The sequence below is a fragment of the Chroicocephalus ridibundus genome, chromosome 11 (genome assembly GCF_963924245.1).
Source record: "Chroicocephalus ridibundus chromosome 11, bChrRid1.1, whole genome shotgun sequence".
In the NCBI taxonomy this organism is placed as follows: domain Eukaryota; kingdom Metazoa; phylum Chordata; class Aves; order Charadriiformes; family Laridae; genus Chroicocephalus; species Chroicocephalus ridibundus.
The window spans coordinates 17,909,869-17,920,351 of record NC_086294.1 but is presented as its reverse complement, the minus strand read 5'-3'; the positions used below and the strand labels follow the sequence as shown (position 1 = coordinate 17,920,351).

General features: G+C 50.3%; 2 protein-coding genes across 7 annotated transcripts; one reads left to right on the top strand and one right to left on the bottom strand.

Annotated features, from left to right (window-relative positions):
* Nucleotides 1-520: 520 nt before the first annotated feature.
* On the top strand, nucleotides 521-4,757 carry MRNIP (MRN complex interacting protein). Of its 4 annotated transcripts, none has more exons than XM_063349161.1 (7): nucleotides 521-767; nucleotides 838-897; nucleotides 1,091-1,188; nucleotides 2,393-2,462; nucleotides 2,768-2,904; nucleotides 3,192-3,276; nucleotides 3,738-4,757. In XM_063349161.1, exons 1-7 carry the CDS (start codon nucleotides 687-689, stop codon nucleotides 4,332-4,334), a joined length of 1,128 nt encoding a protein of 375 aa, XP_063205231.1. In that variant the 5' UTR covers nucleotides 521-686; the 3' UTR covers nucleotides 4,335-4,757. The 4 variants fall into 4 exon arrangements, with proteins under 4 accessions (XP_063205231.1, XP_063205230.1, XP_063205229.1 ...); XM_063349160.1 differs by having other exon boundaries at nucleotides 3,192-3,291; XM_063349159.1 differs by having other exon boundaries at nucleotides 521-897; nucleotides 1,091-1,154.
* Nucleotides 4,758-4,902: 145 nt separating this feature from the next.
* On the bottom strand, nucleotides 4,903-9,457 carry SQSTM1 (sequestosome 1). Of its 3 annotated transcripts, none has more exons than XM_063349156.1 (8): nucleotides 9,184-9,457; nucleotides 8,935-9,030; nucleotides 7,901-8,130; nucleotides 7,622-7,778; nucleotides 7,082-7,168; nucleotides 6,313-6,557; nucleotides 5,871-6,078; nucleotides 4,903-5,215 (listed from the first exon to the last, which is right to left on the bottom strand). In XM_063349156.1, exons 1-8 carry the CDS (start codon nucleotides 9,359-9,361, stop codon nucleotides 5,058-5,060), a joined length of 1,359 nt encoding a protein of 452 aa, XP_063205226.1. In that variant the 5' UTR covers nucleotides 9,362-9,457; the 3' UTR covers nucleotides 4,903-5,057. The 3 variants fall into 3 exon arrangements, with proteins under 3 accessions (XP_063205226.1, XP_063205224.1, XP_063205227.1); XM_063349154.1 differs by having other exon boundaries at nucleotides 7,082-7,171; nucleotides 9,184-9,456; XM_063349157.1 differs by lacking the exon at nucleotides 7,082-7,168 and having other exon boundaries at nucleotides 9,184-9,456.
* Between the last annotated feature and the right edge of the window lie 1,026 nt (nucleotides 9,458-10,483).

Genomic DNA, 10,483 nt, shown 5'->3' with positions numbered 1-10,483 from the left:
TTTTTCTTTCCCTTTTTTTTTCTTTCCCTTTTTTTTTCTTTCCCTTTTTTTTTCTTTCCCTTTTTTTTCTTTCCCTTTCTTTCTTTTTCCCTTTCTTTCTTTTTCCCTTTCTTTCTTTTCCCTTTCTTTCTTTTTCCCTTTCTTTCTTTTTCCCTTTCTTTCTTTTTCCCTTTCTTTCTTTTTCCCTTTCTTTCTTTTCCTTTTACCCCCCTATTTTTCCTTTTTTTCCTTTTTTTTCCTTTTCCTTTTTTTTTCTTTTCATTTTTTTTTCCTTTTCCTTTTTTTTTTCTTTTCCTTTTTTTTTCCTTTTCCTTTTTTTTTCCTTTTCCTTTTTTTTTCCTTTTCCTTTTTTTTTTCCTTTTCCTTTTTTTTAAATTACTCTGTACGTTTACTTTGTGTCTATCGCAGACTGATGCAGCTTCATGCAGGTGCAGACGCGGTCATTGAAGCGTTTCCCTCCCGGCAGGCGGGCGCTGCCGTAACCCTTCCCCTCTTGGAGGCGACTCAGCCCAGGTAATAGGTTGGTTTATAAGACAGGGTAAGAGGCTGCTGGTGACACAGCCCAGTGCCCAAGCTGGAGCGGCCTGTCCCTATCGACAGTTAACCTGTCGCGACGGCGGCCCCGGGCGCAGAGCGGCGGACTGGCTGGTAGCGGGCCGTCACGTGGCCGGAAGGCGCGCGTTGCCATGGCGAGGGCGGGTGGCGGGATGGCGGCGCCGTTCTGGGCGCTGCGCTGCTGCCGCTGCCGCCTCTTCCAGGTGCAGCAGGTGGGTGCGGGCCGGGCCGGGCCGGGGAGCGGGCTGCGGGCCGGCACTGACCCCCTCTGCGCCCTCCTAGGCCAAGCGGAGCGGGAAGTGGAGCTGCAGCGTGTGCGGCCAGCAGCAGGCGGTGCAGAAGGTGAGGGGCCGGCCGGGGCGAGGCCCGTGCAGTGGCGGTGCGGAGCCCAGTGTGGCGGTTAGCGCTACGCAGGGCATCACACGCTCGGTTAACTTTAGTATTACCTGAAGTGGAGTCTCGCTTTCTGTTGTTTCCATCTGGCTGCTCCCTCAGCCTTGGGTTTTTGTTTGTTTTTTTGTTGTTGTTTTTGCAGGTTTATGGCCAAGGGTCAGGCCCAGACTGTCGGCACCACGTCCAGAAATTAAACTTGCTGCAGGGTGAGGCGGAGGAAGCAATTGGTTGGACATCTCGGTAGAGTGCTTAATCTTTATCTGCTCTTTTCTTTTGATGTGCTACAGCTGATGCACATCTTCACACGTGCAGTGCCCATTTCCTAATTTGAGCTCACAGGAGGGTTTCTGTCCTGTTGTAAAGCCATGACATGTGCCAGTTTAGTTGTCCCCTCACAGGAACAAGCTATTTGTTGGGTTTAGTGTCCTGGTATGTTTCTTTTGACAAGAATTTTTTTCAGATAAGTTTAGTTGCTCAATGGTGTGTGTTGGTCAGGCCTTTACCCCTTAAAATATATGCAATAGGGTTTGGTTTGTTTGGGTTTTCTTTCAAATTGGTCTGTCTTATTTACTGTTTGATGAACTGACTGTGGAGGTGTCCATCTTACAGACTGACAAGCAGTGCAGAGGTGCATCCTCAGAGAGAAAACCTCCTCCACTCGAAGCTATTGCTACCTAACTGTTGGCATTCAGGGTCTTCACACTGTGAATCTGTTGAGTAGTAGCTGCTGCTATTCATAAAAAGACTTGTTTAGAGCAAACGTTTGGGTGTAATTCCTGCTGGGCTGGAAAATCTGAGTAGCACTTTCCTGTTTATTTCATTCCTGAATCTGTTTACAAATTGCCTAAACATGAACTGGTCTTGAACTGGTCCAGCTTCCTTTTTACTCAAGGTTATTTTCAGAAATCAGTCAAAGCTAGTTAGATAACTTAGTTGCGTATATACAGTGCTTCAGGGTTAAGCTTTGGGAAGAAAACTCATTGTTTGTTCACTTTATCAAAAAGAGTTGCTATTTCTATTCTCAAAACATGGTGAAATTCAAAACATTGTGAAATAACTTCCCTTTTTCTTTGTTTGCTTGAAATATAATTAGTGGGTTTAAGCTGTTGTCCCAAAAGACATGCTGTTATATCCCTACTTATGATCAGTTAGAATTTGTCATTAAATGATTAGCGACTTTAGATCAAACTTGCTACTCTATTTGTATAGAAAGGAGACTACCCTCTAATTAAATTTTTTCAAGTATTTGGGCAATATATCTTGCAAATCCTTCATTTGACATCTGCTTTTTTATAGATCCTTTTTTTTTCTGACATGCTGGCTTTCCACTGTTCCTATCCATGCTTTCTATCCAGTCCCTTGTGCTATGACTAGGTGATTTGAAAATTATAAATCAATACACAGAAGTGTGTTCTAGAAACTCTAGCTTAAACATCTATTTTAGGTGCGTAGAAGAATCTGTAAATGACAGTAAAAATGTAGCAGCCCAACGTGAAGACAGTTCGCTCCAGCAGGTAAGATACCTACAAAGCTGAGGTAAATACCAACCCGTACTGACCTAGGTGAATCAAAGTGAAAACAGTGATCCTTTTATATGCATTCAGATGGCTGAAATAATGTATATAATCAGAGAGGCTCCAGCAAAGAGAATGAGATGAATACAGAAACTCTGCGCTCCACCGGGATACTGAACCTGGGAACACGATACAGGAACATGTCTTAAACTGACCTGTGATTTGAGGCATTCAGCATATACATAACAATGCCGAAAATGAAAACCCTGTATTTTGCTGTTTTCAGTAATTCTCTGATGTTGTAGGAGGGAAGGGCAGAAGTCAGCCGCTGGAGTAAATATCTGGACAAGGACAGTGAAGGTCAGGAAGATGGGGAGGATGAGGCAGGTATGGAAAGGCAACAGTTCTGTTCCCGGAGGAAGAACACTGTGGAAGAACAAAGGTACAAAAAGAGCTTTTTTTTTTTTTTTTTGGTAATTCCTGCCCCCGAGTGGTGACATTTGGTTTGGAGGTGTGGGAGGTAGCTCGCCTCTGATAGCTGGACAAAGTACAGGTTGCAATGTGTGACCTGACCTGACCTGAGCTGGGATTTGGTATTTGGGCGCAAAACTTCTCTTAATGCTAGAGCTATGCATTTTATGAACGCTACTGCTGATTTGTGGGAAAAAAAACCCAAACAACTCACAGTGGAGCTAATCTGTCCTCTTTGTGAATTATTTTCTTGCACAGGAAACAGCAGAACTTTCTCTCCAGTGATGTTCAAGACTACGCAGAGGAAAACGGAGCTTTCCAGCTTGCCTACGGAGCCAAAAAGGTTAAAACCTTTGAGGTATTTTAGTTGTAGAAGATCCTACCAGTAAAACAAAACCGTGTTCTCCTGACCTCTTTTGTGTCATCATAATTTTGAAGTTTTATGAGTCTTCCTCTGCTCTTCCGTTTGAATGACTGGGGAGGAGAAGAAACGTGTGTTAGGAGTTTCTCTCTGAAAGGTTTTAGTCAGGCAAAAACAATGCCAGTTTGCGTAAGCTGAGTGGTTGAGCCGGATTCCTCTATCGGCACAATTAAGAGCTATGCTGCTTTGCCTTACTGAGCAGTGGCACTGTGGTTTCCTGCAGTGCCAGTGAAGTTGGCCTGAGTCTTCACAGCCCAGAGCATCAGCCTCAGAGGCTGGTGAGAATTTGGGTGCATATGAAGGACCTGAGTGCTCTTTGCCTGCTTCTGTGCAGCTTGGCTGTGCTTGCTGGATTTATAACCAAGCTCTCTTCCTTCTTACAGCGCAAGAAATGTGTAGTAGCAGTGGCTGATCAAGATGACGGTGATGCTGTTTCTGGAGACAGTATGGTTCCTGCTGTCTGTGAGTCTGTAGCGCCTGAGGAGAATACACAAACCCCAACTGCTTGTACCAAACCCTCCAAGTGGGAAGAATTTCTCTCATGTTCTGACAGCTGTAGCAAAAATGCTGCCAGGGTCACCTTGTCACCACAGGAGGGCAGTGGAAGGTTGGAGCTACACAGCACCACCGCAGCAGATGACGGTGTGGCCAGTAGATGCTTAGAACAGGCTGGAAGAGCTCTACCTCCAGGTACAGGTTTTGAATTTAAAAAGCATGTTGCTAACACTGAACGGCTTGCCTTAAAGCTGCTTGGCACCAGCAGCAGTTGCTCAGTTGAGGATGACGTGCTGTTCGGAGAACCTCAAAGCCAACTGATAAGGGCAGGATCTGGTGTCTCAGGGCCCACTGCAGGAAGGTGCTGTTTGGAGAGCATGAGGAGGGCAAACGCCCTTGTTAACTGTAACACCGGGCCAAACCCTAGCAGTGTTTCTTGTGAGCACCTCTTCTGCACAGGTGAGGAGTTTGATGATGATCTCTGAGATGCTCAGGCATCTTTGGCATTGCTTTGTTTGTCTCTATAATGTATTTGGTACGTTGAGTACTTGAGGCAAGATTTTGACCTGAAGATGGCTGTACAGAACTGCACTTATTAAAGAAGTTTACTTGCTCTGTGGCTGTTTTTGAGGAAAAGGGTAGGAGGGCAGAAGAGACTGTTGCAGCAGGCAAGTACTAGGATTACACAGTGTTATCTAACAACCACATCAGCTAGAAATAAGAATAGAAATAGGTCAGCTTCAGGGGAGAAAGCTCTAAGGCATCCTGGTCAGTACAATTAAATTCTGTAATTAATTCCCCATTACAAACTCCAGCTCTTCTCCTGTTCCACCTCTTTGTTTAGATCTCCCCTAGCAACCCTTTCTTCCAGCGCTGCAGAGCAGGCTTTGGAGCCAGCAAAGCATTTAATTCTCTTCAGAAGTGTAGCCCTAAGGGGGAACACCAAGGAGGCAGTACAGGCCTGAGCTGCCTCATAAAATCACATGTTCTTAGTCTAGTCCCTGCACTCTTAACTCAGACAGCTGTGATACTTAAAACACTCACACAGACTCATCACAGGAACTAGTATTTATTTTTTCCTCCATTCTACAAGCACTTTGGAACATGAGACAGAAACCCTTAGCAGGGAGAAAGATGAACCACTGATTAAGTTGTACCACGTTGTTTGCTTTCAGTTAGGAAGAAAGTGCTTTTTGTTACACAGACTACTACAAGTGAGGTGGCTGCTTGGAATACTGGATGGCATCTAGTGCTGCCCCAATGTCGCAGTTCTTGGTCTGCAGGAGTCGAGTGAGCCATCCACCCTCATCGGAGAAGCCCATGGAGAGCATCTGGGACAGAGATTCAATGAGGCGAGGGTCTGCTTCTGTTAAGAGAAGAATAGTTTAAAGTTGAAGTATTTCATGTAATTGGCAAACCAGCAAAGGCTTTAATACCACGCAATAGGTAGGCTGGCACTAATCCTAGGATAGCCGGTTAAATGCTACACAACGTGCTCTCCTTTATCTCCCAGGACGGCAGACGTTTGAGATAGAAGATACATAACCAGCTAAGAAAACTGCTGAGTCAGACTGGGTTGGCCTTGCTGTAGGACACTGTGCTGTTGATCTCAGTTAAGGAGCCTGGCATACTGTTACTGGCTCCCACCAGAAAAATGCTGTCTTGAAGTCACAGGATGTACTAGTCCACATCCTGCATTAAAGGGCTCTCTTGAAGAGTACATAGCAAGGACATGATTTAGGATACCACCTTTTTTCCTACAGCTTGAATGGCATATTAGTCTACGGTCAGAAGTCTTGTTAAGACTTAGCTGCCCACATTCAAGAAGAGAACCAGCTCACTGTCCCTAACAGGGTGCAAGAGTTGCCCTACCTGCTAACAAAGTTATGGACAAGTTTAGCTCTAACTTGCATGACCTTGGTTCTTACCACCTCTAAAAGCAAGTCTGCTTATGTCAGGCAAGTTGGCAGTTCCTGAGTGAAAATTACTCCCAGCTATGAAACCTGCGTATGTTCTCATACCTGGTGGGAGATGTGGGTAGAGTGCAGCTTCTCGCAGTCCTGTAGGTCCTGCTTGGGGAGGATCCTGAGATGCATCCAGGGAGCTGGGACCCTCTGTCTCTGGCATTTGCAGAGACTGCAATTCACCTGTGGAAGGATCCACTTCTTTGGAAGATAAGTGGGTCCAGTCCTCATCACCCCCTGATGAACTGCTGGACTCGCTGTGTTCCTGAAATGTAAAGAAAAGTGGTCCAGGTGCTGCAGTGCTTTCCAGGTAGGATGCATCCTCCTACTATCTGCCTTTAATACAAAAGTTACATCCAAAACTCATCCCACCACCTTTGCTGTAAACCAGTAAAGCAAAGGTGCTGTGCATCAATCCCCCACTGCATGCTAAATGTTTGTCTTCCTTTCTAGTAAGGCCTTAGCAAGCATTATGAAATTAATGTCTTAGTTCTTGTACCTGTGACTGGAAGCTGCTGTCTTCCATTTGTGTGGGCACAGGATCTATCACCATGTCTTGTATCTGCTCCGCAACAACATTTACATCTGTACCAGAATCTGTTTTATTCCAGTCTTGTTTGGTCTGAGCGTCCTGGTTAACCGTACCGCTGCTTGACTCAGCACTCTTCTGCTCTTGATTGGAAGAAGCAGGAGTCACTTTGCTTCTCTGTCCTCCATGTTCCACATCAATATCAACATCAATACCTAGAAATGCATTTGAGATGGAGAAAGTCTTAGAGAGGTTTTTCCATAGCACAGTCCTAAAACAGCGTGCATCAATCCCAGTCTAAACACTGTAAGGTTTCTGTAATCCTATGGTTTGCCATATAACAGGTACAGATTAAGATGCAAAGCATTCTTTAAGCAACGAATAGCTCAGCACCAAATAGTTGTCTTCCCCTGAAGCAAGCCTAGCCTGACCCTCTAAATGCATGAAGTTATTTGTGTCTACATAAGCCAGGCAAAATCCTGAGTCACCACTGACTTAAGATTAGTGTGTTGCAGTGGTGACACGTTAATAAAATCTTTCCTCATTTCCTCCCAAAGGAGGGCTCTGAAAAGGTACCGAGTGGCTGTTCTAAGCCTAGAATCGTTAGTGCCAGGAGTAAGCTGAGGCTTAGTGGCAGGAGGCAGTGCCAGTATCAGCCACAACAGCTGACGGCTGCTCCTGTTAAAAGGACCTTTAAGCCAGTCTCGGGAAGTGGGATAACAAACTGTAAGTCACTTACCCAGGGGGCTCAGAAAAGCTGCAACACTCTCACCAACATTCTTTAAGAAGGTGACATTGGGGTCCTGAGGCTGGCTGTTAGTAGAAGCTTCTAGAAAAACAATTTCTGTTAGCATACATAGGAGCTCAGAGGGAAAAAGCACCTATCCAGTGTATCCCCATGAGATCTTGGTGCTCATTTGCTGTCACTCACACACTGCACAAAGGCAGTATAGAGACAAAAAAATAACTCTGAGCTACCTCTGGAACAGAAAACCGGTGGCATTAGCGTTGTTAAGGCTCATTAGCCATGCTGAAAGGCAGAACTGGAGTAGTGACATGCTTGACCCAACAGCTCAGCTTTGTTTGGTTCCCAATACTCTCTCTGCATCCCCATCTATTGCATGGGCCCAAGCATGCCTTAAAATAATCCCACTCTGCACTGAAAGAAACTGGAGTAGTTCCTGTGTCTATTTTTCCACCCAGATTCCACCCTGTGCTGCAGAACCTCAGCCTCTCTGGCTCCACCACCACCTTGTTTACCAGCGCCATCTCCTCTTACCTTCTGCAGTGGGTGGACTGGAGGCTGCAGTGCCGGCCTGGGCTTGTTCGGAGTTTTGGCATGGAGCCGCAGGGCCAGGATATCCCCAGCAGTGCATCCATGGGAAGGGTGGAACACCATGCCGCATTTTACGGAGCCAGCGTCCTCGGGGAAGCCACTGTAAAGGTTAACATTCACATGACTCTCTTCACACAGCCAGATTCTGAGTAACTGGAACTTGTGACTTAAATTGGAGGAATATCCCCATTCATTAGTTCCCCCTCCATTGATTGTGCTCACCTCAAATGGATTTAGCAGCGGACTTTGAAACATCACCATGTTGTGCTCCTTGTGGATGCCTTTCCCCTCACAGGCGCTGCACAGGTCGTAGTCTGGGCAGACAGTGCACTTGAACCTGGCACCCACCACCGGTCCTTCGCAGCCATCGCAGATGACGTTGGGGTGCACCATGTCGCGGGGGGGCTCCTGGCTGCACTGCGAGCGATGGTCCCGCCGGCATTCCTTTTTCTCTATTAAGGAAAGGAAACTTTGCATCAAAACAAGGTTACTATTTAAAGGCTGGACATCGGGCAGAGGAGAAGGAAGCGCAAACAGCCCTTGTCAGAGCAGTATTGACTTACTGGGTCGGTTTATTTTTACACTGGCTGCCAAACACAAGCCGGGGGCATGTAAGAGAACTTAAACCGAGTGCGACGGGGTTTTGCAAAGATACCTGCTCCTCAAACTGAGCATGCCTTATCCTTAACAGCCTCTTGGCTTGTTTATTTTAGATTAGTGCTGCACTGCCCCGTTTGGCTTCTGGTCCCACCTTCTTAAGAACTGCAAGAACAAAATGTTTCTGGAGAGGGAGCTAGGAAGAAATGCCAGGAGGCATAACAGATGAGAGCAGGGACAACATCGCTGGAGTGACTCATTAGATAGGCCACAGATAAAAGTTTTGTGGATATCTACATGAGCGGAACAGACAAGGGAGCAACTGCGCACTGAGGAATAAGCCAGAAGTAAGGCTTTCTAACGCACTGCTGTGAATATTAAAGATACGGGTGCTAATCCAGCGTCTCCAGGGAGCCAGCAGGACAACACTGGCTCACATTGGCCCAGTCAAGATGACAGGGCTAGGAGGAAACTCGTGATGTGTTTACCCCACCTCGGCAGCAAGGATTCACGTTCTGGCATATCACCCAGCCCTTTATTTCACCTCCCCCCGAAGGTCGCAGGTTCCACCAGGCCCCTGAGGACAAGGGGAAGGGCCGGGGCTCGTTTCCCCCGTTTTCAGAGGCCTGCGACCGCGCCGGGAAACTGTGCGGGGTTACCTTTGATGTAAACGCGAAAGACACCGTCCTGCACGTAGGGCATCGCCAGCTCCAGCTCCTCGTCGGTGGAAAACGCGATCAGGTCCCCGTCTTCATCTAGAGAAGGTAAAGCGCAGGGTCAGGCACCCGGTCGGCTGTCACCGGAGGGGGCGGCGAGGGCAGCCCACCCGCCGGGCAGCCCCGAGGCCTTCCCACCCCCAGGACCACGGGGGCCTGACCCGGAGGAGCCCCCCCCGCCCCGCCGCTCACCTTTGTAGTGCATGCGGAAGGCGGGCGGCGGCCCGGCCCGCAGCAGCCCCTGGAAGAGCTCGGCGACGCGGTCGTGGATGGCCTGGTAGCGGGCGGGCGGCGGCAGGGAGAAGCGGCGGATCTCGCGGGTCGCCTCCTCCTTGCCCAGCAGGTAGGCTTTCACCGTCAGCGCCGCCATGGCTGTGGCGCAGCAGGAATTGCCGGCAGGGACCGGTGGGGCGGAGCTGCGGTAACTGCGGCGGGCGGGCGGCGGGGCGACAGCTGGGCCCTGCGCCCCCGCCTTATAGCGCCGCCACAGGCCACGCCCCCGGCGCCAGCCTCACCGCGTCCTCCCAGCTCCAGGCCACGCCCCCAGATCAGGCCACGCCCCCGGCGCCAGCCTCACCGCGTCCTCCCAGCTCCAGGCCACGCCCCCCCGCGCCAGCCTCACCGCGTCCTCCCAGCTCCAGGCCACGCCCCCAGTTCAGGCCACGCCCCCCGCGCCAGCCTCACCGTGTCCTCCCAGCTCCAGGCCACGCCCCCAGATCAGGCCACGCCCCCCCGCGCCAGCCTCACCGCGTCCTCCCAGCTCCAGGCCACGCCCCCCCGCGCCAGCCTCACCGCGTCCTCCCAGCTCCAGGCCACGCCCCCCCGCGCCAGCCTCACCGCGTCCTCCCAGCTCCAGGCCACGCCCCCAGTTCAGGCCACGCCCCCCGCGCCAGCCTCACCGTGTCCTCCCAGCTCCAGGCTCCGCCCCCTGCGGACCAGGCTCCGCCCCCGCGCTGGGCTCCGCTGGGGTCCGGGCTGCGGGCCGGGGTCCCGCAGCCAAACGGGGCAGCGCAGCACTGGTCTAAAATACATGTGCCAAGCGGCTGCTAAGGATAAGGCACGTCAGCTTGAGGAGCAGGTATCTCTGCGAAGCCCCCTCGCACTCGGTCTAAGTTCTCTTACATGCCCCCAGCTTGTGCACGTCAGCCGCTGCCCCCATGTGACATGAGGGGTACAGGCTCGCTGGTGCGTTTCCTGCAGCCGGAGCCGTCTGTGGACACTCGCCCGTGTTTGCTCCCTGCCCTGCCCGGCCCCACGAGCAGCACCCATGCTCGCGCTCACACGCCCAGACTGGGGTAGGGGCGGTTTGGGGGCGCAGGGCCCTGCTGATCACAAAAGCGTGGGCAGCAAGGAGCGAGTGTGGCCTCGGTACCTTCTGGGCGGCCACGTGGGCTCCGAGACCCACTGGTGGGGAAACGCAACCTCAGGTCTGCTGTGCACCACGGGGCACCCCAGCTGAGCCTGGCAGCAGCCGCCCGCGTTAGCCAGGGCA